The sequence below is a fragment of the Macrosteles quadrilineatus genome, unplaced genomic scaffold (assembly GCF_028750875.1).
Source record: "Macrosteles quadrilineatus isolate MER2022 unplaced genomic scaffold, UCM_ALF_1.0 Scaffold_17__1_contigs__length_3442018, whole genome shotgun sequence".
NCBI lineage: Eukaryota > Metazoa > Arthropoda > Insecta > Hemiptera > Cicadellidae > Macrosteles > Macrosteles quadrilineatus.
This window is the reverse complement of record NW_026542610.1, coordinates 1,511,855-1,539,404: the sequence shown is the minus strand read 5'-3', so window position 1 is coordinate 1,539,404 and position 27,550 is coordinate 1,511,855. Positions and strand designations below refer to the sequence as shown.

Below are 27,550 nucleotides of genomic sequence, written 5' to 3'. Positions count from 1 at the left end.
TTAGAAAACTTATTGACAATCACTTTATTTACGAGAAGAATTTAGATGAAATAACTGTTTTTATAAACACAAAGTGTCTTTAGTCTAACGTAGTAGGCCAGTATAAGAAATCTTGTTTGAAAAAATCGTATTGATTTCCCTCTACAAAACAGAATTTTAAACCAAATAATACCTGGAAAATAGTGAAAGGTTTATGGAATATTGTTAGTATCGTGAATTGTAAAAATATGATGTTTATGATAAAGTTGTATTATAATTTTAGGGCCAAATGGGCTGAAAAACCCGCGCATTCGCCGTACACTGTGTTTCTTATAACCCCCCACCAACCAGAAATCAGCGTCTTCAACAACAACAACGGGGCTGTGTGAAAACAGGCGGTTTCGCATTTAAACATGGCAGCTGCTACGAGTGTTGTGGTACTGGATAGAGGCAATAACACAACATGCACTATAAATTTACACGGTAATTTAATATCATTATAGTTTTTACTTTTGCTTATGACAATAAACAAAAAATTAATCAATAAGTATTAAATTAATTGGTTTAATATTAAGTAAAATGAGTTTATTTTTTTTAAATGAGGTTATCTCAACCACTTGTTTCTCCCCATGCTGATGGATTGGTCTATTATTGCTTGAATTAAAACAACATTTTATTTCAGGCGCAACCGTAGTGTCGTGGCGGGTGAACAATCAAGAACAATTATTTGTAAGGTAAGAAGTTTATTATCACAACTTGTGTTAAGTACATAAACTTATTTAGGCCTAACTTAGTCCATTTTAAGTTAATGATTTGTAGGTTAGAAAGTATGTTAAGATAAGCTAGGCCTAAATTTTGGTGGGCACTTTCATGACAAAGCAAGTTATTTCTATCTTAAGATATTAATCTAGGAATTCTTAATTTATACACTCCAATAACTTAACTAAAGTTTTGAAACTTGGTCACAATCAATCAAGTTAAGTTGTTGTTCCTTCTATAAGTTAATGTTGTTACTTATCGGCAGCCGTGGATTAATAACAATTGATTAAACTACCTATTTGAACCTTTTAACACGTTTGATACCGAGCATGTGACGCCACGATCATTGCCACGGACCGAGGTATACCTATAGGCCTAATTTAATCTTGCACATAGACTGGCAGTCACTTGGTTAACAGTACACGCAGACCACGGGCGAAAACCTGTTACACAGTCATTATTTACTTTGTAATACTCTGCAATCTTGTTTGTAAATAATATATCCTTGTTTTTTTTATATTTTTATAACCTTTTTTAATGTCGCAAACCAGTCTATAGTAAAGACAATATTGAAAATTATTATTTTTCTTGAAATAGCCAAAGCGCCGCATATATGCTACAGTTCATTTTTGATTATGTTTTTAAGTGTAAAAAACAGATTTTTCAAGAACAGTTGATTATTGAACAAATATAGAAGCTATATGGAATAATGCAGCATACATACAGCACACAATGATGCAGCTAAGTAAAGAACAGCTTTTCCAACTATCATAAGACGTCGCCAATCATCATATCCATATACCAAGCGACGCAAATGTGCGTCAGACATTCCTGTAGACCACTGCAGAGAATTCAGTGCCTTCAAATAGACCGTTACAAAGATATAAGTGTTTTGATAACATTGGAACACCGACGCAAATATACGACGTCAGTCTATTTTAATGTGACTAGCCGTCGCATAAATGTGACGGCAGTCTATGGGTAGAAACCAGCCTTTACATATGTGCGTCACTGATCCATATAAATGAAAAACTTTGTACTATTGCGGTAGCAAACGTGTTAAGTTTAATTTTGCTGCTTATCCCCGGCTAAAGTTGAATTCCGATTTGTGCGAAATAGATTGGAAAGAGCTGCAAAATTTGCAGTCAACATCATTGAATATTTATCTGAGAAGCTTTCTACCATTTTAAACTTCTATTAAATGTTATTGGATGGTAGGCCCTAAATAATGAGGTACCGGTATAGGTAACTTCAAATATCATTAGGCCTAGTTATTTTATTAATCGCCATTTCAAAGTAAAGTAAACTGTTTAACTGTTTCTGCTGCATATTAGGCAAGTAGTAAGAATTAATGAGATAATTGTAAAAGAAAAACCAGAGATAAATTAATAGATTTGTATAGCTCCTTCATGGGAAGAGGTACTGACCATTCAAACCAGATGTTATAGGCTACACCTATGATGAGCAACAGACTGTTCAGTAGGCCTATTAGAAAAAAGGTTGTATTAAGCTACACATTTTTTCGAGAATGATTTTGAACTTGTACTTCATATATATAAGGAAAACCATAGTGGAAAAGACACGAATAAACTTAGGTTTCAGTTCACATTATCTATACTTGACAGTATATGTCAAAAGAGTGGCTTGACCATAAGTATCAGTTAGCGGGAGGAGACAATTTGCGGATGGCAGGAGTAGGCAATCAGCGGCAAAATGACCAGTTTGGAATGGAAACGTTACCAGATAAATTAGAGAGAATCTGCTGTGTATTTAGCCCTATCAGTCGGCTATTGCAGTCAGCTGTGAAAAAAGAAAGAAATCTTAAATACGTTAATATACTTTTCAATGAAATGGCGACCGTACAAAGTAGGTACCGGTACCTATTTTAAGCCAAGTATGAATGGAGATGAGTGTAGGATGAGTGGCGCAATCTTGTAGTCTCCCGAACCATATATGCACTATAGTGCCAGAAAGGTCACGCATGCTGTGTGTTTTGGCCAACATAGGTGCTAGATGGTGCTAGACCATTTTACTTTTTTAGGCTAAGTGTAAATGTATAGTTTTATGTTATAAATAGTTGGTTCCATCTTTGTTTTTTGGCATAAAGTTTCCTTTTCTTTTGCATAATATAGCATTAGATGTTATAGGCCTATAGTGCATTTGAGTGACATGACACATGAAAACGCTCTTAAGACAATTTATTTCAAACCCTAAAAAGAAGCTTATTTTTCAAGGTAGGACTTTCAAATTTTGCATGCTTACTAACAAATGTGTGTATACACATTAGTAATAAAAAATAACACAAATATTGATAAAATATTTTTTATTCATATAGGTAGTTAAATCTCTTGGTTGTAGGTAGGTACCGGTACTCAAAGTTTTTATTTATTTAGGCCCTATTTTAAATTTGTTTACTTACATTTAGTAGGCTACCTAAAAAAAAAAAATCCATTCAAACCTTTAGGCTATAAATTAATATTATATTTTTATAAAGGTAATTTTATTACAAAATTCTAGAAAAACAAGTTTTATCAAAATATTTGCAAAAATTAAAAAGTTATAGCCATTTTATATAAGCATCGCGTTTAAAGTACAAAATGGACTCGGCGGTTCTCGATCATACGAATGAAAAAATGCCGGCAGCGAAAGGGCTAGATGAGCAATGTTTGCTTGAATGTACATTTAGGTCTATGCTTCAATAAAGATCTTTTAAAAAACAGCTTCGACAATTTCCTTCAAATGTTGTAAATAATCTGGCCTGAAAACAAGTAAACTGCTGTAAACACTAACTTTTAACTGTATTTTTGGCAGTAAACTGCCAAAAAATCTAATTATGTAAAAAATGAAATTGAAAGTAAAAAATCTTTTACATTAGCCCTATATGTTGCCATGTTGGTTGAACAAAATAACGAGGAAAAAGTAGACAAAAGACCTGAAACATGAATTTATAACAGCCATCCAAAGTCTACCTTAACAATTACAAAATACAGTACAAAGTGAAAAACATCAGTTGTTACTATTGAGCAAAGATTTCACTGAAGATTACTCAATGTAGCCTAGGTGAAAATAGTTCTGATCAAATCCTGATTGTTTTACTTGGCTTTCTCCTACCAAAACTTAATCCCTGAAGTACTGGGGAAATTTTTATAAACGAGTGATTTTCACCGTCTACTGTAAAATAAATTAATGCGTTGTAAATTGCCAGGTTAAAATTCCCATCAGAATATATTGAAATTCCACTGAAACTGAAATTAATGAAAGCCAAAATTAGTTGTAAATAAAATGTGAGTTTATATTGCTTTTAAAATGGAAATAAACTACAACGAGCAATGGCTCGGTCCCAGGGTACTATTAGCTAAAGCTTTAATATTGTTTTAAAGTGTAGATTATCCTGTGAAGTCTGTTCTAGAATCGAGTAAACGTACCATTTGTTTGTACTTAATTACCAAACATACGGTAATATGATATTCCAGATTCTAGATGAGAGAATTGTTTTCAGACATAAATATATTTAGTGGAATCAATTATAGTATTTAAAGTTTAACTCTTTAAGCCCCAAAGACTTATTGGTAAAAAGTTATCAAACTATATGTGCGAGTACATATCTTAATGAATACAACTAAAAGCTGTCAATACGAATATGTTGCTACTTAATAGTCTTCATCAAACTACGCTGGGGCTTTGGTTTACAAGTGGTGTTACTGCAAATATATTGCTAGGCCTTGGCCGATTGGTGTAAGGCGTTTCAGTCTGTTCTGGTGTGCAACTGAGGAATTCACATGTGAAAGAGACACCTTGGATCCGTAGTAATGGCTTAGGGTGGAAGTTGAATCTCAAATCAGACATTTCGTTACATTTTATCTAGGGATGGACGGGATTGAATTTTTAGTTCGGGACGGGACGGGATTTTTTTTCTGTACATAAAAAGAAAGTACTGTATTGCAGTTACCAAAAAAAGACATACGAAATCAATTTTTACCATTTGTGGCACTGATCTATAAAAACCAAAAAATGGGTAACAATTTACAGGTACCTATAGTAACTTGTGACTCGCGGGTCACGGGGTGATCGTCTGTATGACTCACGGTCACGGCGAGATCGTCGTCATGACTCGCGATCACGGCGCGATCGTCGGTATGACTCGCGGTCACAACGCGATCGTCATCATGACTCGCGGTCACGGCGCGATCGTCGGTATGACTCCGCAAGCACGAGGTTATCGTCGGTATGACTCGCGGTCACGGCATGATCGTCGGTATGACTCGCGAACACGGCGCGATCGTCGTCATGACTCGCGGTCACGGCGCGATCGTCGGTATGACTCGCGGTCACAGCGCGATCGTCATCATGACTCGCGGTCACGGCGCGATCGTCGGTATGACTCGCGGTCACGGCGCGATCGTCGGTATGACTCCGCGGTCACGGGGTTATCGTCGGTATGACTCGCGGTCACGGCGCGATCGTCGATGTGACTCGTGATCACGGCTCGATCGTCGGTATGACTCGCGGTCACGGCGCGATCGTCGGTATGACTCGCGATCACGGCTCGATCGTCGGCATGACTCCGCGGTCACGGCGCTATCGTCGTCATGACTCGCGGTCACGGCGCGATCGTCGTCATGACTCGCGGTCACGGCGCGATCGTCGTCATGACTCGCGGTCACGGCGCGATCGTCGTCATGACTCGCGGTCACGGCGCGATCGTCGTCATGACTCGCGGTCACGGCGCGATCGTCGTCATGACTCGCGGTCACGGCGCGATCGTCGGTAGGACTCCGCGGTCACGGCGCGATCGTCGGTATGACTTCGTCTCCTGCGTTCGCGGACCTATCGCTCGCAATAACGGCGTTATCGGCACTCGCGAAGCGGAAAAATCGCCGACGATCGGACCAAATCCCGTCCCGAAAAATTCCCGAGTCAAATGTAATCCCGTCCCGATAATCGGGAATATTTTTTTCCCGAAAAATTCCCGTAATTTCGGGACCCGTCCATCCCTAATTTTATCATTGTCTTTTGAATACTGAAGTAGTCTTCTTCCCATCTGTAAAACAGCTGGTTTTTTTTATTATTTTTTGACAAAATCATAGTTTAATGAGCCATACTTACAGATAGTGCTTTAGTCAAAAATTATATTTTCTCCTTTAGTTATTATTACTGTGATCGTTGATGTAAGATACAAATAAAGGTGGTTGTAGTTTGCAGTAAGTTGTAATTTCAAATTATTGGTTTGGTTAAAAAGTTTGCTTGCTTGACAGAAATCAGTACGGTAATCAGTGTGCTCTGTCAAAGCCTGTACTACTGTAAGGTACAATTAGATCTACACTTCATCCAAAAGTGTAAGCTAACTTTTGACTCCAAACTGGTTAATAATATAGTGCCTGTATTGTATGGTAGAAAATAACACTATTTTAAGCATTAGGATTGACAGGAGGGGGTTAAAGTTGGTAGTTTTCTTTTTTTTGTTGTTAATAAATACCTCACAATCAATTAGGTTTAGCACAAACAAATTAATTTCTAAAGATGATGTACGATAAATTTCCATCAAGAACTGTCCTCTTTTTAGTCTTGTTAAAGTAAATCATTTACAAAGTTACAAAAAGTAAAAAATGGACATTTTTAACAAATTGAAAGTCCCGTTAAATGTCCCTGGACGGATAAAATATTTCAAAAAATTAATAAAAATAGAGTTACAAATTTGGAAAGAAGTCACTGGACATAAATATTACTGTATTTTAAAACATTACTCGGTGATACGCCACATACTCAGGGGGGCGGCTAGCTAGGGAGGAGTCAGAAGAGAATCTTAAACTTAAGCATAGGTTGATATAGACATGAAATTAAAGAACTTTGTTAGTAAAGTACAATGCCGCAAACCCGAGCTCAAGCAGACAACTTAGTCAAGAGTGGCAGCCGTTGAAAAATTCCTTTGTGATTTTTAAAAGAACGTAATAAATATGAAAACACGCAAATTTAAATCAACAATGAAGATCAAGTGGTTATAACCTCGCCGTTTTGTAACAGATTTAAAGACAATGAATTCATGTATAGTTTTTGATGGAATAATTTACTTAGGAAGTTATGTAGGTTTTCTATTTGTCACTTTACTCTCCAGACTGGTTGTGGTGAGAGACTTGTCACCTGTCTCTCTCACAGTTGCATAACTGGACTAGGTCAATGTAACCTTCACCTCATATCTCTCTACACCAAACTGGCTGTCCTAGCGACCAGTATGATTGCATATTAGACATTGTACAAAGTGTCTTAAATGTTACTAGGACTTAATATTTATTGTCAAACATTTTTGTGATTTTATTGTTTTTACCCCGATGTGTGAAATATTTTAACATGTATGGACTACTGTTGCGTAACCTGGAGTTGTAGAGCTCTACAGTTGTTTTACAGTCTAATTCCAAAGCATTGCACTTGTTTCAGTTTCACATACTGTATTTATTTATTTATTTTACGGTTACACCATTTTTACAGGGTTGACATGTTGATATTGATACAATATTGAAAGATTGAGATGAAAAGTAATAAATGAATGCAAGTGAAATGTGAAAGCAGCATAAATACTTAGCCTAATACAATTTGCTTCCCTTCTGCCTTTTCTCATGCTTTTTTAGGTACTTTTTTGTTATTTTGCAGAAATTTTTGAAAGGCAGATCTTTGTATCTTTGTACAGTAATACTGAATGCTTAGCTTTACATTGTATGAGAAACTAAGTTTGATATACAGTATTACCTTTTTCTTCCTGATAAAATGTTTTATTTTCTGAATGGTGACAAACTTTGACATTTTTAAATCAAAATCATACTACAGGTGTGTTGTGTAACTCTGTACAAATCAACACATACAGACAGACACTCACACGTGCAGACAGATATCACTTTGAAAACACTTTTTTGAGTTCAGGGAGGCCCAAAACGGATATATCGACAAATTATCCTCAAAGCTCAAACTCAAAAATTTTGATAAATTAATACTTTCTCCATATACGCTATGTGTAGCTGAGAAAGTAAAAATGAATTTTGCAAACCCATTTTAATGGGCTCAATATAATGAAAGTAACTCATGACATTACATAGTATGTATTTTTATAAGTTTTTCATTTTTGAAATGCATTATAAATTGTTTAATAAACATTTCTCATTCGCAAAATATTCTGTAACGTATCCCCAAAGCTGCGGTCGCGAAAAAACAAATTTGAGAAAGCAATTAACACTAATGCGGCTGTTTTGTCGGGACTGTGCGAGGAGATAGAAGGGGTTCGGGGGATTTTACGGTGAATGGGGGGGGGGGGCGAGGGGGGAACAGCTTCTCATCAGAAACGCTGTTTTTGCCTCGACACATCACATCAGCTTTGCGTTACTGAGCTGCGCCGCCACGTTGTTATTATTACCATCAACTTTTTAACACCAACTCACGAATTTCAATGTATAGTAATTTGTACATAATGCAGTGTACGTGTAGAGAGTACGAGAAAACATACGAAATTTTTGGTATCTTATATTGTAAAAAGTTTGGGGAAGACATTGGGTGAAACAAACGATAATGTAGGTACTGTTTAAAATGTTTATGTGAAAACGTGATGCAAACCGTTTTGAGAATATTACTTCACAAGTTGAAGGTAAACTAAATGTTTCTTAACTATTGAATATTTCTTACTGTATAAAACATTACGTTTTCGTGCTTAAAGTGAGGTACTATTTACAAACGGTTCTATCCATTATCAATTCGCAGGTTGGGTTAAAATAGTATCATGTGTAGGTTGATGTTGAATTTAGTATTTACTAGTGAACCTGTGCGGCTCAATGCGCCGCAAAATAACATATGCATTTAGAAAACAAATTCATCGTATCATATATTGACTCGACGTCGAAAATTAAATACAGTACAATAATAATGAAGCCTTGGAAGGGAAGCTGTCCAGCCATTTTCTAGCTGTATGTGTATTATATTTAGTAAATTAATAAGTGTTCAAGTTCAAGTATGTTATAGGCAGCGAGCAAGGTTATAGGGTAGTTATGTTTTAAAGATTTTATAACACATTTAAAAAAAAAAACATTTTATCATATCAAACCAATAGGCCTATGTAGCATATTTTGAGGGTCATAAAAATGCTGCTTGAAGAAAACAAACACTAAAAAAAATATTTTTATCACAAAAGCACTTCCATGAATACTACGATTTTAGCCTTAAAGTTACCTTCAGGAAGATTACCTTGGTCAGAGTTTTCCTTAACGAATATGCTTATCCTATTAATAGATGTAGCCTACTTAAAACAACATATAATATAGTTGCTCATGACTAAAATTGGTCTGGGTGAGAACAGCACTGCAAATGCCAAAGGTAACAGAAATTAGCATCTTTCCATTTTAAAAGGTAAGTTTGTTTCAGACGGGTAAATTTTTATCCTCGAAATCAAAATATGTCCCCACTCACTTGTTCCAGTTAAGACTTTACATTCTTTTAAGTTGTTAACCATTCTGATCACAAAGCCTTGTGCCATTAATAAGGCCCTTTTTGATGTATTGATATTCCTCATCAATAAAACCACTGCCCCCTTTTATTAGTCTAATCTGTGTCTTGGCAATCCACTGGGTGTCTGCGCCTTCGTCTGTTTCAAGGACCCACTCTTCTTCCCCTTGGTAAACTGACAATTAATTTCCTGACTTGTCAAGTTCATGTAGTAATTCATTAATACTGTTAGTTTATAAAGAAAATTTGAAAAAAGTTACTTGGCTTGGTGCTTTCATAACTGCAAACTCAAAATACACCCACAAGTAAAAAAGAATCAAGATATTGGTTAAAAAAACTATGTTTGTGTAATAACATTATTCACATGAAGTAGATGATATGTTTGATTTGTCGATCAGCTGTTTAGTTTCAAATGAATTAATAATGTCAAAGATTTGTGATTTAAATACATAAATTATCATAGTAAAGTTTTTAAATCATGGTACCTAACTTATTCTCCACTAAATCTTACTATTCCCAGCATTAAAATAAAGTAGTAAGATCCATTATGGGTAAACTTTAAGGTACACAATCCTTGATTGAAATGTAGTAGGTATACATTAAGAGTCATAATACACAGCAATTATTATGTAGTAGACTTTGACTATTTTCAAGTAACAAACATATGTTTCTGTAAATAAAAATTATCTCCCATGTTATCCTTATGGAGAAATATGAAACTTTAAAGGGCTCCAGGGCCTCAATCTCTCATTATTTCCCTAAAAAGAAAGTTTCCTGCACAACTTCACGTTACCCTCTTTCCAATGACACCAAAAATCTCCCATGTTATCCTTATGGAGAAATATGAAACTTTAAAGGGCTCCAGGGCCTCAATCTCTCATTATTTCCCTAAAAAGAAAGTTTCCTGCACAACTTCACGTTACCCTCTTTCCAATGACACCAAAAACATGTCAATCGGTTCAGTAGTTTCGGAGGAGTAATTGTCACAAAAATCGTGCTTGCGTATTAAATAAGTATAGATTGTATGCTACCATTTTCTTCTGTTTAATATATTCTCAACGTTTCCCTTCTAATTAAATCTATTGAATCGTTAGTATGTTTTATCTATGGTCGTACACACAAAGACCTATCAGCTGTCTGCAGGGCCACGACGGGAACTTGATGGAAACCGTAAATTTACAGACATCACTCATACATCGAATTGCAATTCATACATGTATCTTCTCTTCGTACGGTCGTATTTCTCAGGTTTAATTGTTGCTGAGTGACAAGCTGAGTGGTCTAGTGGTAGAGCTTGGGGCTTCGGAGCTCGAGGAACCGGGTTAAAATTCCGCCAATCAAACAGAACCTAGCCTAGTGTCCTAAGATGTGAAGGTAGGGAAAAAACATTAAGGCAGCAATAAGGGCTTGCTCACAAGCAACGGCTGAAGTATTAAAAACCGCGATGTAGTCATACTTTAGATATCAGCGCTAGTGCGATATCTTTGTGTACAACAAATCCCAAAAATATATAGAGTTGTTCATTATTTATTAAAAGTTTAAAGATATTTATTGCCTTCCCCAATGAAAGTTGGCCTAATTAAAATTCAAATTTTGTATTTGGCCATTAAACATTACATAATAGGCTATGTCTAATATACATAATTCCATTAATAAAAATACAATCATCACCAGAGATTGGTTAACAATACAATGAAACCATGCTTAGTTTAAAGTCTACCAGCAGACAAAATAAAAAGTTAAATAAATCGGATTAAAACCATGCACAACAAACAAACAATTCTGAAATAGGCCGAGAATATCGCGAAATCTAATGACGATTGCTAATCTCGAAATATGGCTAGAGATTAAACAATACTATCTTTTATTAATAAAGACTCATTTCAAGAAGTAATTATTATAGTTTCGTGTTTGTGATAGATGCGAATAGATATTACTAATTCTATAAAACCACCGCATACTCGAATATGATGTAAATAATAAGTAACTGATACACGGGACATCGTACGTTACACATATTCCTAACCTTTATTTAGGTAGAAAATAGAATCTTTCGACATTGATTTCTAGATACACCGTTTGTGATTAACACATTAACAAATTCATACATCGGTGTACTTCACTCTCAATTGCATTTAGAAAATTCATTATTAGGCAAGTTTCCAATAGTTCTGCAAATCTCGCGTATTAGATAACGGTAGCAAAAAATTGCATTCATTCATACTGCATTGTATTATTACACTGCTGTATTATACAGCACCAGTATACATTATGCCAGTGCACCGACTATAGTGTCAGTGTAAGCAGCAGACGACACGGGGCGGCTGAGTTTGTTGCCCCGCGCTTTTTGCGCCCTCCGTTCGCTCGTTCATCACGGTCGACAAAAAGCGCGGCAGCCCGGCTCAGCTCGCCGCCGCTGCGACGTTTTTGCCGCCAAACGTTTTTGTGCGCGGCCGGGCCGCCCGCTCTGCTGCGATCAATACTCTCATTATGACTAATTAGTTATCCACCGCACAACGCACATCTGCACATCTACACAGTGCACAATAGTGCATATCGAATGGTCAATTGTATTTATAGTTTCATACTTGTGAAAATAAGTTTTAGTAACTGATAAAGAGTTAAAATTATCTTTATCTTGTTATTTCCTCCGTCTTTGTCGTTGGTATTTCTGTTAGTTTTGGAGAATGTATTTCTCACACTTATTTGCATTTATCTGTAAACTTTTATTAAAATGGTAGCCCTATCTGGAACCTTAATATTGTTTATGATGTTTATGGTTTTCTGTTATGAAATTCGTTTATAGAGCTTAGTCCTTGGGAAATTAAAATACCACCCTCAAGCAAACAGACATTTTCAGAATCTTAAAAACGTCTCAACCACAGCAATATATTCAGGAACAGTTTCTACAAATATAAATTCTAAAGCAATATTAACACAATACCTTCTCCATATCGTATGCTAATAAGGCGAGGTAAAAAGTAAGCTTTGGGAAGATATCCTCTTTTGTGAATTTAAAATGTTGAAAATTGTTTTGTGGGCAAATAATATAAAACTGAAACATTTCTAAAATTTGCTTACTAATAATGATTACAAGAATGTAGGTACATTTAATATTTGCAAATATAACAATCTAGCAAACGTTAGCTATATTTTTACCATTATTTTGCAAAAGTACTGGCTAACTAAATACTTTTTATTTTGCTCCACCAACAAACCAAAAAATTCACTAGTTTGAGGAAAATTAAACAAATTGTCTATAATTATTTCCAGCTATGATCAAAATTGCTTTCGTTTTTGAAAGACATTAATTTATTATTCATTTTTTTATTTGTAACCTTGATAGTGTTTATTATATAGCATTGTATAAGCTGGTAGTGTTTTGGGTAGTCAATATGAGGAATTAAAAACCCTAGTTACATCACTGATATTGTTTTCAACTACAATATCTAGTTTCTATTCTGTATAGCTACACTATAACAGTGTACCACACAGGTGGTCCAGAAGTTAGCCAACCGAGCAGTTTTTACTTCTTCTCGCATTATCTAAATTTGCTATGGATTTACTTCCCACCCTAAGAAATCTTGACTATGTAATCTCTCTTTTCTTTCCTGTCCAATCATTGTTCTCGCTATCAATTTCATTTTTTACAAGTATTAACCTAAATGGTTTTTTATACATTTGTTTTTGTTGATCGTGAAAATTTGATCCTGGGATTGTATTTACTAATAAATGCAAAAAAATGTACATATCAATAATTTATGCTATCTATAAGTAGGCTACTAGAGAGTGACCATAGACTTTTATTCCTGAATATTAATGTTTAAAGAAAATGATCTCATAGAGACGTTTGGTCATTACAGAATGTCTAAATGAAAAAGGGGAACTAATATTCAATGTAAGAGTGAAAAGTAATCAAAAACATAGTAGTTTTAAACATCTAAATCATTACAACCATTGTATGTAGCCTAATATTAAAAAATAGGCGAAATAATGACTTAGGCTATGATGAATTGAAGTAGATTTACCCTTAAGTTTGGCATGGACTGCCATAAGAGATTTAGTCCTACTGCAAGATTGCAAAACCGCTATGGAATCTAAGTTATTACAAACAAAGATTACAACTTATATCAGGGAATTTTTGTATAAAATATAATTTTATTTTTACATTTAATGGCTGAGTAATTGTTCAGATTGGTACAGCACCTGGAGTAACAATATTTCACCAAAGGAATTATCTGTGGTTGTTTCAAGTAGGCCTAAAGTATTTTTTGTGAAGTTGTGCAGGTGCTGAGAAATTGTTTTACTCTTTCGCTAAAATGTTACCTTTTTAAGCTATGTTTTCTCAACTAAATGGCTACATTTGAGTGTTTTTGTTTCAGCAAACAGGCTTTGTTCGATGGCAAGAAAGCTATTCGAGGAGGCATTCCCTTTGTGTTTCGTAAGTACTTTTTTACATGAACCGACTTTTTAAACATCTTCAGATTCTTTTGATGCTGTCATAAACTTTTTAATAGTTTTCATTTTAAAATCCTTTAAAGTATTTTACTACATTGTTTGTTAGGCCTATAACAAATAATTGATTTTAAATCGAATCTTGCCTTTTTTAAGTTTTTGTTAAAAGCTACATTATTTTAGGTAAACATTGCTGTTGAAATGAATGGGTTATTTACTCATATTAATTATTGTGGAAATTATCAGTCTACTTTGCAACTTCAAAACCCATAATTTTGGTTCTTTTTTACAATTTTAGTCTTTTGGTGCTTAAATTTTTTTTAATCTTTGTAAAAACACTGACCATTTAACCCTTGTTAATTTGTAACATGAGTCTTTTTCGTAATGACTTAATCAGTAAAAAATTTTTGTTCAATGTTTACTAGGCTAGTATATCAAAGCAGTGATGTTATTTTAGGTTCTTAAGGCATAAACCGACTACTGGCAAGATAAATGTTTGGGAATTAAATCAAAGTGCATCTATCAATGTATAAAATGAATTAACTTTATGTAAAACGTCAAAGTGAAGTTATACTTTTCATTGGAAGAGTATTCATCAAAAGGCAACTTGAATGTGCCTCAGCATAACAGCTGTTTTGGTTAAACCTTTAATTTTAAAGGTCTAAATGAACTCTTTGTTTTGTGGACTAGAAAGTATAAAATAGTTTATATTGATACCAGTTTATAAATTTAGTTTGTATTGATCTTGTAAAACTAACCATTTTCATTACTGACGTTCACAGCCCAGTTCGGCCCGTGGAGTTTCGGCCCGCAGCACGGCTTCGCTCGCATCATGAGGTGGAACTTGGAGAAAGCTCCTGAGAGACTGACCAGTGGAGATGTGGAAGCCATCTTCTCTATCATGGACAATGAGTTCACACGCTCCATGTGGAACTATCCGTCAGTACAACTATCATAGCACTTACACCAAAGGAATAATGCAAAAAATCCCTAAAGCTTTTGAGAGAAAGAAGTAAAGCACTGAAATCTTTGTGGATATGACATGGGAAAACCTTTCCTGCTTTCCGAGTAGTCCCAGTAGCCATAGCTGGGAATAACGAATAGAAATTCTAACAATTTGTGATATTCATTAGTTTTTTGGCTAACTTCAATCATGTTCGTTAATTTTGTAAATTTACTGTAAATAACTTATACTCAGTTAGATTCTAGCTAACAAATAGATAATACTCGTTAGTGGATTTGGAGTTTAAATAGATAGATTTTTGGACGGGTGGAAGTAATGCAAATACGAGTTTTTTCATGCGATTGGTGACAAGCAGACAGTTGGCATTTTGGCGCAATTTGAGTAGAACTGTTAGGAACTATTGGGGTTCGTGATCTTGGATACTTTACTTATAAAAGTACTTAGTGAAAATAATTGGTGGGAGGTGTTACCTTTGAAGGTATTAAATCGCCAATCATATATTATGTAGGCTTCTAGCATAACCAGCTGTATAAGATAAATTTATAAACGTACTAGCAGAGTACCCATCCTTCGTATGGGGTTGGCATATAAGTATAAAATGCTACAATAGCCATATAATGTTCTACCACTGCACCTAAAGAATAGAAAAGTAAATTACCAAATTTTGGAAAAGTTTTGCAAATTATTAATTAAATTAAAAACATTATTAATTTTATGATGACTAGTATGATTTTTAAGCATTTTATATCAATATGGTTAAAGCTTCTTGAGACACAATCTAAGAACATACCAGTCATGACCCCTTCTTAGAAGTATCTGGACTTTAATTGGCTTGTGTGTTTTAAAGTAGACAGCTTGAAAATGGTCTCATGAAATTTGATGTCGTGCAGAAATATTTTCATAGGCTAGGCTAGAATGCAGTTATAGGTCTTACAATTTCTGTTTTACTGTTTTTGGGCATACAATTGTATTTTGTATTTGTGGGGCAGGATGGTTGGGGTAGTCCTACCCCTAACTACTTTGATCTGTTGATCTTTTATAGCGCCCCTCTGCCCAGCCTGACTCTTTTGTAGTGGGCAGCCTGAGGTTTTTGGCAAAGTCTAGCAGCTGAAAGACGCCCAAACGTCTCATCTCTCCTAGTTCGAGTTGTGGCCTTCCCTGAGATTCTAACTTTCTTTGAGTCAGTGCCCTACCGTTCAGCTATAAGTGTACAGATTTTTCCACCTTGTTTTTGCAGAATCTGCATTGATATGTCAGTGACTTTCCAATAGTTCTTAAGTGTTTCCTTGGATAAGTATTCTAGCCCTTTTTGGCTCAGTATGCCTTTCAATTTCTTTTTTTGACGGTCTATCAGTATTTCTGAGGACCTTAAGCCGGTATTAGTCCTCCAGGCCTCTGCCTTCTGGAACTTCATGAACTTTGGTATCTCCCAAACTAACATTAGTAACAAAGTAGGATTCTGGCCCCGTAAGCTGTTTATCTGGACCCTTCCTGGCCAGGGCATCAACTTTCTTGACTCAATCTTAACTTCATGTGGTCTTGCTTTAGAGGGTGTTTTGCACCCCTTTACTGTTTGTGACTCTGTCACATACGACAGAATTGCCTTGATTGCGACTTGGCTGTTTGAGAGGATCAGTATTGCTCAGGTCTAGGATGGTTTTTGCACAGCACTCAATTGCCAGGACCACTGATTGAAAGACTGTTGATGTGCTACCCAGGGCTAGGGAGATATTGGTTTGTTACCATACACCCCCCACCCTCGATCTCCTATCCTTTCGACTTCCCTCTGTGTAGTATACAAGGCATGCCCTGGCCATCTTGAGGTCACTCTGTGCCAGTTGCTCCTGTCTCATTCCTGGCGTTGTTTTTTTAGTTCGATATCCAAACCCGGGAAAGCCATTGGTATGGACAAGTGTCCAGTCCCTCATTGAGGATTTAACTCGCCACTGCTACTCATATTGAGGGATGTTATGGCAGCACGTTTCTTGACTTCCTGCCCCAACAGAAGCATGCTCAGATTGCTTCCAGCACTGCTGTCAGGAATGGTTTCATGGTCCCACAGACCCCAGGTTCTTCTACAGGTTCCAAAGGTTCCTGAACTATTGTGTTTTTTTTTTGTGGGAAATAAACTTCATTATTCATTATTCGGCATGGTTAAGATGGTCGAGGTGGCATTTGAGTTTCAGGTCGAGGAAGACTCCTAGGAACTTTGTTTCCTTCACAGTATTCACCTTTTTTCCTTTAATTTCTGGGGCAGGTTTACTCTCCTTGCGAAGGAGACTAGCCCAGTTTTGTCCGGGTGAGGTTCTTCACAGTGTTTGCACGTTTCCCTCTGACAGTAAGCAGTCAACTTCAATAGCTTGAAGGTCAATGTCCCTGCATTCGGGATCCCTCAAGATGTCATCCACGATCAGAGCCCCCACATAAGAACAAGATGGCCACGATTTTTTCAGAGTTACCGCCAATCTCTGCTGACTTCTCTGCTATTGAAGATCAACAATCCAATATGCTATATCCGGAAGAATGTCCTTGCTCCTGACTGCATCTGCTATGCAGTTGTAGGAACGTTATCTAAAGAATCCTGTATGTCCATTAATAGCCTCACAAGGATCTCTCGGTGCTCCAGGGTGTCTTCTATCTTTGGAGCTAGACTGCTTAGAGCCTAATTAAACTGTATTAGTACCGGTAGTGTATTTGTTAATTCACGCTAAGAATTCTTATGTGTAGTCAATGGAAATAATGTATTAGTAACCAAATATATGTGCAGTTATTATAAGGATTTGTGTGGAAATTCTTCATCACAATTATTAGTATTTTATTACTTTGTACTCTAAGTATCCTGTATACTATACAGTTCTCTGTGAGGATTTTCTTTTGTGATTTTCCAGCTTAAGCTGGATTTGTGTACCAAGAAAACGGGATTAGATTCCAGATGCCAAATTATCAAAACTGGGTGTTAAAAGTGCCTGCAATAATCCATCAAGTAACATAAACTTCTCACAAACAATAAACTTCAAAGAATTAATTTAATAATCATTGCTGTGTGTTTTGTACAGGTTCCGACTGACCTACAGACTGATTTTACGTGAGAAAGAGTTGCATTTCAACATCGGAGTGTACAACCCCAGCAAGGATCTGACGTTCAGTTTCAACCTGTTGTTGCACACATACTTCAAGGTACCAGACGTACGACGGTGTCAGATCACTGGACTACATGGCTGTACATTCATTGACAAGGTAAAACATTTGACTTTCTTTGATTGGTTCATATGTATGTTTACTTTGTCAATGGACTTTGTCTCCCTTATTCTCAGGCAATAAGCCCTTTCTACTCAAACCTATTTCATATTTTTGTTATGCCAACTAAAGTTGACATGCACAGTAAAATTTTTTTTTTTTAAAGGGTTGTTGAGAATCTTTTATAGACCCACTCATGGAAAAGTCTTAAATGTGTGCCCATTTTTTGGGAATCAATATGCCTCCAGATTGTAATTTTCTAATTACTTTCATATGCTATCTCTTTTGGGAACGATTCCTGCCAGGCGATGTAATATCCCCATCTTTTTCATCATGTCATTGCACATAAAAAAACTTAAACATAACCAAGCATGTGAATTTGTTTACATAGTGTTCAACTTGGTAAACCTACGGCTTTTAAAATGACAAAAATATTTTCTACAGACCAGAGAAAACTCCATGTACCAAGAGGGGAGGGAAGCAGTTACCATAAACGAGTGGACAGACCGAATCTACCAAAACACAGCACAGGTAATTTTTGGTTGGCTTTGCTAAACTAGTATTGCTAAAAAAAGCCATAATTGTAATTGTTGTAAAATATTTGTGCAATATTGTGGCAATCTCAAATTATAACAGGTGACTCGCACCTTATACTTCGAGGCTACAATTAGTTTGTTTTAGTTATAAGCAACAATGGAATAAAAACAATGTTTTTAATATCACACTATGGTAGTGAAATAGCAGGTATGTTTAGACAACTTGAAATTCAGATTATTTCCATTCAATCTCAAGTTCCAATTTTGATAAAAGATGGCTGAAGAAATGGATGGTATATCAAGCTACGCGTCATAAAAGAGTTTGTAACTCTTATTAAATCCCGCATAAAACTAGAATTATAAACTGAGAGTTTTCAGGTCTTAAAACTTGTTTATTATTTAGAATAGTCTGAATTGTACCTTACCTGAATATTGAACATTGAACATTGAATATTGAATATTGAACCTTACCTGAATACTAACCAGTATTAAATCCAATTAATTTTCTAATCTAATTGTATTTCTTTTAGGAACACATAATAACCAATGTTGTCTCTGGACGCAAAATGAGGATACAGAAATACAACTTTCCTGATACTGGTAAGTCACTAAATGTAGGAGGCTTAAATTCTCTTTATCTTCAAATTGAAATAGCTGTCTTCATTTAAGGATCTATGCTGGGAATCAACCGAGGAATACTCGTCGCTGATAATTTTGTTGTACGTAGGCTCTGGTCTCCCTTCCAGAAGAACCACGTCAGCCAACTGGAGAGCATACAAACCCGCTTCATACGGATGCTTGGACCGAGACTTGGTTTTACCTACCGCACTACCCCGGTTGACGATGTGGAGAAGTCCTTCGATCTTCTGCCTTTGTCACTCCGACGTCATCATGCCGACATATTCATGCTCTACAAGCTGGTTAACGGGTTTGTCGATTGTCCCAACATCCTGAGTGGTATCGACATTACCACGCCCAGAGGCACCCGCTCCAGGACTATATTCAGCAGACGCTTTCTCCCAGCCTACTACTCTTACAACAGCGGAATTAGCCGTCTACTCAAGGCTGGTAGCACGGCGGCTGCTCAACTGGATTTCTTCGGCGAGAAGCCCCTCCGGTTCAAAAAGAAGGTCTCCCTGATCACTTGAGCAACCACACTCCAGCACATCTGCACATTTGTCTTCTCATCGCTTAAACTTGCTGTTCATGTTCTTTGTTGATACTCTTTTTAGTTTATTCTTCTGTTATTAATATTTGTTATTACTTTGTTACTACTATTGTTACACTATTTGTTATTACTATTGTTATCACTATTTGTTATTACTTTCCATTACTATTTATTATCACTTTGTTATTACCATTGTTATTACTTTTCTAGATAGTAATTGCAAATGCCATCTAAATTGTATACACATATTTTGTAAAAAGGTGCAATCCGTTGGGAAATAAATAAATAAATAAATAAATAAATAAGGCTCTTTACTTGGAATTTTATGTCTTTGATGATTTTCTATAGAATGATTGGCACTCATTCTAAAAAAGCTTTTTTTACGTATTATGTTATTTAGACAATTTGCATATAGCCACTGATAAACAAATTAAAAACAAATGACCCTCCTACATTATTGAGAATGTTTTTTTTTTCAATAGTCAATTCAATAGTCCAAATTATGTTTTAGTAATAATGGAATAAAAAAAACACAGTGACATCGGAGATGACAAGATTCCAACCAGGTTTGTGTAGCAATGTGTCCAGTCATGGAATGTTTCTGTACGTCAAACATGTACTGGATACTCACTCTACCGTAAGAAAACCTTAAGACCTTTAATTGCTTCACTGTTAAACCTTAATAATTAATTTTTAAGAGTTGTTAGCCTCCGGATTACGTTTGAATATTTATAATGGTTTAAATACCTGCATTCAGTAATCCATTATGCTGCTTGTGGCAACTATAGTTTCGGTTCACAGGGAACCATCTTCAGGCCGTACAAGGCGTCGTTATTCACTTCCATATATGAAGGTCGTCATAAGTACATAGAACACGAACACACGAAAACACACATTGACACGAATATTTAACATTAAAAATACCGAGTACTCGGGAACACGAGACAGGTGACGCGACCGGGTGGAAGTTGTAGCTCGAACTCTGTAGTTCGAGTAACTCGAAACTTTGAGTTCGAGCTACAACTTCCACCCGGTCGCGTCACCTGTCTCGTGTTCCCGAGTACTCGGTATTTTTAATGTTAAATATTCGTGTCAATGTGTGTTTTCGTGTGTTCGTGTTCTATGTACTTATGACTACCTTCATATATGGAAGTGAATAACGACGCCTTGTACGGCCTGAAGATGGTTCCCTGTGAACCGAAACTATAGTTGCCACAAGCAGCATAATGGATTACTGAATGCAGGTATTTAAACCATTATAAATACTTAATAATTAAGATGAGCAGAATTTATCCCTAAAAACATTTTGTATCGGTGATATCAAGTTTGTCAATTCTTGATGCTTCAGTGACTATGGATTCAATAAGGATTCTAGAATCTGCTAGGTCATAGTGAAATCATGATCATATATTGCGATTGCAGTGCAGTATATGATCAAACTGTACAGTTTTCAAGATCGCTATAACATCCCAAGACATCCATCTCAAAAATCGCAGCACTAACTTCCGCTTTGGCAGCTAAATTAAGACCATCTCCCGTGGTCCTAGCGGGATCGTCGTCTTCTGCTTTTCGAAGCTAAATTGTGAACATCTACAGTTTCGGGAGCATGCACATCATCTTCCTTCTTATTTCAGCTTAAATTTTCTGACTTGGTGTTCCAAGTGTTTGGGCTAGGCTTGGCTAGGTGACCCTACACTACTGCCCCATACGATTTGTTGCAATTTGCCTGTATCTGGCCAAAGATTCTTGACCCTTATCAATGTCACAAAATATATGCACATTTCACCATGTAAAAATTGTGATAAACTGAGAATCTAATTTTGTTGTTTAAGTGGGGACCCTGATGTAACAGTGATTGTTGTTGTAGTGATATGGAACCCCTGGGTGGACCAGAGCAAGGAGCTCAGTGACTTTGGAGATGATGAGTTCCCCAACATGGTGTGTGTAGAGGCTGGCCATGTGTCCAGTCCAGTAGTGCTTCTGCCAGGAACTGCCTTCGAGGCCAGTCAAATCCTCCAGGTATAATACTGAGTTTGCTCTTTCAACATTATATCTTTTTGAAATTTAAAATGCCTGTGTAGATGTATCTCTTTTTCAGTACTAAACACTAAGTTTAAAAAAGTGTTCTAGGCCTATATAATATTAAAAGTTTCTGATTGAAGATGGTGGATAAAAGCTATCATGAAAAAAGAAGAGACGTTTCAATCAGTGAATGTTCAATAGTTTGTTTTGACTAGAACACAAATCTTACTAGGAAGTGTTATTCTTTGAAATCTCAGGATCAATGAATGCTGACAATTGGTTAGTTTAACACTAAGTGGAACTACAACAGGGCCATCGCGTGGGTAGGGATCCGGGGCGGGTGCGCGAGGGAAGGGCCCCTCGGAAGCTGCAGCTTTAGGGGGTCCCACGGTAAAAGTAGGCCAGACGTTTAAAAAAAATAGACGTAAATAGTATTAAGTGTGTGAGCGGCTAGATTTTTATACCAAGCAGAACCTAGTGTATAAGCTCGAGGGATCAAGCGCCAAGTCAAAATATCTAGCTCGAGCTTTTAACATTTCTGTGATCGTGGAAGATCATGTTGTGAGACTGTTGCGGATGGTCAATATTTGGCGCCGATTGCGGAGGATGATGATTATATTTAAGTTACCAGAGGAGATATACAGGATTTTGCCTTGGGCGCAGAAAACGATGATGATGTTTTCATGGCAGCAGGAGATATTTAGGATTTTTTCGCGTTCGCGGCAGACGGTGATGATAAAATGTACGACCGCAGGAGATAATCTTTTTCCGCAATTGCAGAAGACCAATTGACACAATTGCAGAGAATAGTATGATTTTGCCACTATCGCGGATATCGTATGGTGACTATATTTCCGCTATCAATAAATATATATTAAGGATTTTGTCAAAATCACATAAGACAATGATGATGTCCATAGAACTGCAGAAGGTAATCTCGATTTGACCATGATTGTGGAGGAAAATGATTAATATTCCTGTTACCGATGGATATATTCAGGATTTTACTGCTATCACTTAAGAGGAAGGAATTTTTTGTGACCCGGGGGTATTCAGGATTTTGCTGCAATTGTGGAAAACGATGATTATGTCTCACGTAAATTGGTATCCCAGACAGCCACGCAACCCTGTTTTGGGTGGGGATGGGGTTTTTTGGGTGGGGCCTGAAAAAAAACCTGCCCCGGGCCCTGGCCTGAACTACATAGTTTGTTGAGGGCTATCTGTGAATTAAAATCTCAATAGAGCTCCCATAGCAAATAAACAAGTTTTACAACGGAGAAGTTTTGCATTGTGTAAGTCAGCTGCGAGGTCAGTCATCAAGTCTCTTTTCAGATGGTGGCCAAGCAAGAGGGATTTTGCTAGTACACGCATACGGGGTCAATCCTCCACCTCTACTGTATATAACTACAACTGATTGTCTGTCTATAGGTGATGTGAGTGGAGGGGAGTGGTGGAGTGATAGGTGGAGGTAGGTTGGGAGGTAGTGTATGCCACACAGGTCCAGTGGCTGGAGACAATCCTCCACCACTACTGCAGTATCCTACATCTTGGCACACCCTGTATATGACCAGTGCTCCTGTACATCGACTACTGCTAGAGAAGACTACAGATGAAACCTCCCATCCTCCCTGCACTCAACAATCATGTGGGATTTGCTCTCTGAACTTGTGAATCGGACGTTGTTACTACTTTTGAACTGGTTTATCTAATTGTTGGGGTGTAAACAAAGCAAACATATGTCAATGAAAAATTACTTATGTACCACTGATTTTACTTAAGTTTTTAAAGTAATAATTTGTTCAATCAATTTGCAACCTTTTGTCAGTGTTGTATTCTGAATATCATATGTTTAGTTTGTGTAAAGGTTGTTTTTTTAACTAAAACGTAAGATAAAAGGTTGTCAATTTCCTTGCCGATTGTTATTGTTAGCTTAAAATGCATCACTTGGGGTCTTACTACCTCTTTGTGCCGCTCAATTTTACGCCAAAGTGAAAATATTTAATCACATAATCTTGAAGAATAATTAGGGTACTTAAATTGTTGTTAATGTTAGATTATTTTGATTTGTTGTTTCTTTCTACGTCAGTATAGCTACTGAATTTTACAGATTTTAGTTTTAAATTTTGTTTAATAGGTAGTGTAATTTAAAGTTCGGTGTCTTTTCTATTGCTATGCTTACGTAATGACAATTTTTGTTCAAAATAATACTCTAACAAGATTTTCCTACATTAAGTATTTGAATTACTAGAATATTATAAATGGTGAAATATGATTGGTAGGCTACTGCTTGGTTATTTGACTCTTCACTCAATATGTTCCTCATTGCGTTACGATTGTTAATTTTGAGATAGTTTGATATTATTTGTTAGATTTTACATGTTTTAAATTCATCGTTTCATAGGTATTTAATTTTTGCACACAATGTTTTTTTTATGTTTTGTAGGTTTGTTGTTTAGAAGCCTCCAAGTAAGTGAATTCACATTTCTCTGTTTTGGTAACTCATTATAAATATTACTTTTATAAAATCCATAAAATCCAGGAAAATATTGTTTATCTAAACTCTCACATCTGAGTTTATAGTGTCAACAAATATTTGTTAAAAGTGCAAAAAATACCAATGAAAAAGACACATCTAAAATTCTGAATTATAGAGACTGCAAATATAAAACACGCATAAACACTTTATTACACGGTAAAGTTATTAAAGTCAAAACTCTATTATTGATTAAATTGATATCAAGTTTACAAACTTCCTAACAACAATTTTTCCAAACATTTAGACAACAAAATGTTTTAGACTTTTGTTTACATCATTCTGTGTTTTAAACACATTGTTGTAAACTCTGTTGTAACATCAGATTTACAAATCATTTTATGTGATCACAGTTATAAATAAGTTCTCAGCAAGGTCGTTTATGGTTTAATCAAAGACTTAGTTACAAAAGTTGCAATATGTTAATATTTTTATGTGCTTATACATTTTTACTCATTCCAGTGTTGTATATAAAGTTCCGTCTTCCAATCGGTGCTTGTTCGATGTCCATCTTTATAGTTGACTGTGATTTTACAAGTACTAAGCAATAATCAGATAATAAGTGTTGAATTTGAGTTTTTACATTAGAACTATTTCTTTTGGTTATCGTTTTCATGCCCCCAGTACACTCTCGCAGAGGCGAGGCGAGCGTTGGCTAATGCAAGAGTGTACTCGGTGCGCTCGTCTTCTCTCGCCTTGACTCGGGTCGCCTCGCCTTGCCTAGCCTCGTGCTCGTTGGCACTCCGTCAGGAGTCGGATTTTTGACACGAGTCAAAGGACCCGAGACTGCACGAGTGGCGAGCGCTACTTCCACATCGTTTGCCTCCATTTTGACTGCTAGACAAAGCGAGAGTGTACACAGTTACCTCGTATAAGTTCTTGCCTGAATTACTCGGCGAGCGTCTCGGCGAGAGTGTACTGGAGGCATCAAAGATTGCATGAAAGTTAAATTTTCCATTTACTTGAATCCATTTCAATGGCTAGAGCTCCTCGCTATCCGACCAAGGATTTATAGAGTCATCTGAATGACCAGAATATTCAACCATTTAACTGTGTTTCAGTTTCCACCTAAGCATCTTTTTTTACTTGAGTCAAAAACTCTTCTCATAGTATTTTGTCTTTCAGCATACTGTAGCCTCATTTTGTTGTGTGTTTTGCTAATTTTTATGCATTTGTGTTAAATGTGGTCCAACATCCAAGTATTATGAGGGGTTCTAACGTTAAAGGTGATTTTTATTCATAGTTTACACTTATTATATCATACATTCAAGTAGAATATTTCAAATAGCTATTGTTGAATAAATTACGAATATTTATTATGTTTTAGTTAATGTTTAGATGTTGAGATTTGAAATGTTTTTTCTTTCAAACTTAAGAATTAGTGAGTTCCTCTATATATATGTACCGGTAATAAAATTGTCATGTACAATGTAGAAGTGTTGGTTAGATGACTAGGATATATTCAGACTTCAGGTGGCATTTCGAATATAAGAACTATATTTATAGCATTGTACTATTAAGTGTTTAACTGAAATAATGAATGTACGTTTTTGATTGATTCAATGCATTTTGAAACTCTACATGTTTTTTATATAATTTGCGTTACAGCTTCCTAATTTTTATCATTTAATTAGCATTTTTTGTTATTTTGATACTGAATCTATTTTTAATGTTATTAGGCATACTATTATTCATCACATTTTTGTAATTTTTGTTTTATTGTAAAATAGATAATAAAATCTATTGAAAACTTAATTTCGGCCATTATCATTCCTTTCAATAACCCAGATTATCCATTGCTTAGCCATTTTGGAATTATTTGTAAATACCTTAACAAATACAGTTGATTACCATCAGTAATATCACTTCAAGATGCATCTGTATTAGCCATAATAGAATTATGCAATGTTGTACTAGCATGTGCTTTATCATCACAATAATTTTTATCATACTCCTGATTTAGAGTAGGTTCAATGGTATTGGTAATACAGTGTTGGTGTGCCTTGTGTTAAGTGATGTTATTGAGTTATGTCTTTTATACTACACTCCTGTTTTTGTTCTACAAATACTCCTCCTGAACGGCTGAAGCGATCTGCACGAAATTCAGCCCAGTCATAGTAACCAACCATGGGAAGGTATAAATCTGAATGGTACAAATCGGACCACAGGGCTTTTCCCTACGTGAATTTAAAGTTTTAGAAATTTAACATGGGCCTTATGGGTTAATTGGTTGCCATGACATTATTTGCGAGATAACAATAAAACGGTAAACAAGAGTCACAACATATGTTAGGTAACGAATAATCTAAAATAGCACATTACAAATACCATACAGAGAAAAGGGGTAGAACAATAAGATTAATATCATTGAGCATAATTTACTACAAAACTAGCTGTGTGCCCGTCCTATGTACGGGAATAAAGTAGCAAAGTAGCCGATTAAAACTGGATATAATTGAAAACGGCTAAGTTTAAACGCATAGAGAAAAACTGTGGCAGTTTTAATAGGGGAAATCATCTTGTAGACAATCACGTGACCACCTTTTTCTTTCATCCGATTATAGGCCTATACGATATGCATTTTAGATCCGATAATTTTACAATAAAACAGTAAAAATATAGGCCTACCATTAAGTTTGGATACTGCAAGTAGACTTTAAATTTCTGTGAACTAGACGTTCCATTAATGCAGATTTTGAATAGGTACTGAAAGTAGTAATTCCATTAATGTGAACCATTGAGTTTGGATACTGCAAATAGGCAGTATCAGTTGTTATTGGATACTGAAAGTGTATATATCTCATTTTCGAGAAACAGATGTACTTTCTTGAGACTTTTAGAAAAGTATTGTATTAGCCTAATATACAATGGTACTTCTATCATAGATAAAACCATAGATAAAACATACTCCCTTAGTAGTTTCCCATCCTTATGGAACAGCTGAAGCCAATTTCACTGTTAGTTCTGTCCGGTGTACTGTAGAGTCGTGTTTTGTTTACAATTTGTTTATTTTGTTTTAGGGTCAGTTTCTTATATAGTGGACAAATTATTGTTTGCGATTAGATAGTTTTATTTGGTTAAGGATTTAGATTACTGAAATAGCAAGAAACGAAATGTAAACAAAACACGACTCTACAGTACACCGGACAGAACTAACAGTAAAATTGGCTTCAGCTGTTCCATAAGGGAGTATGTTTTATCTATGCTTCTATGTACTTCTAACGATACTTTAGAAAAGTATTGTATTAATATGCTAGGCTCAATGTTGCAAGGAGATAACTGCATTGTAAACCTAGTTAGTTCTTACTTGTGTAACACTTTTTCTGCTGATTTCCACTAACTCAATCATTAATAGGTGTTAATTAATATACTTAAAGTGCTTTGTTCAATGTGCAACTGCTGAATATTTTCCTTCCATC

The 27,550-nt window shown here is 35.9% G+C and overlaps 1 protein-coding gene across 1 annotated transcript; it reads left to right on the top strand.

The window, feature by feature from the left end:
• The first annotated feature begins 385 nt into the window (after positions 1–385).
• On the top strand, positions 386–25,886 carry LOC129005222 (uncharacterized). The gene is made up of 9 exons (XM_054434056.1): positions 386–462; positions 662–713; positions 13,599–13,657; positions 14,454–14,610; positions 17,692–17,872; positions 18,317–18,403; positions 18,939–19,008; positions 21,444–21,595; positions 23,027–25,886. The coding sequence occupies exons 1-9, from the start codon at positions 393–395 to the stop codon at positions 23,033–23,035; spliced, it is 837 nt and encodes a 278-aa protein (XP_054290031.1). The 5' UTR covers positions 386–392; the 3' UTR covers positions 23,036–25,886.
• The last annotated feature ends 1,664 nt before the right edge of the window (positions 25,887–27,550 follow it).

Coding starts and splice junctions, on each gene's coding strand:
- LOC129005222 (XM_054434056.1), top strand. CDS start 393: ATGGCAGCTGCTACGAGTGTTGTGGTACTGGATAGAGGCAATAACACA. Junction 463..661: donor ATGCACTATAAATTTACACG/GTAATTTAATAT, acceptor ATTTTATTTCAG/GCGCAACCGTAGTGTCGTGG. Junction 18,404..18,938: donor TCTACCAAAACACAGCACAG/GTAATTTTTGGT, acceptor TATTTCTTTTAG/GAACACATAATAACCAATGT.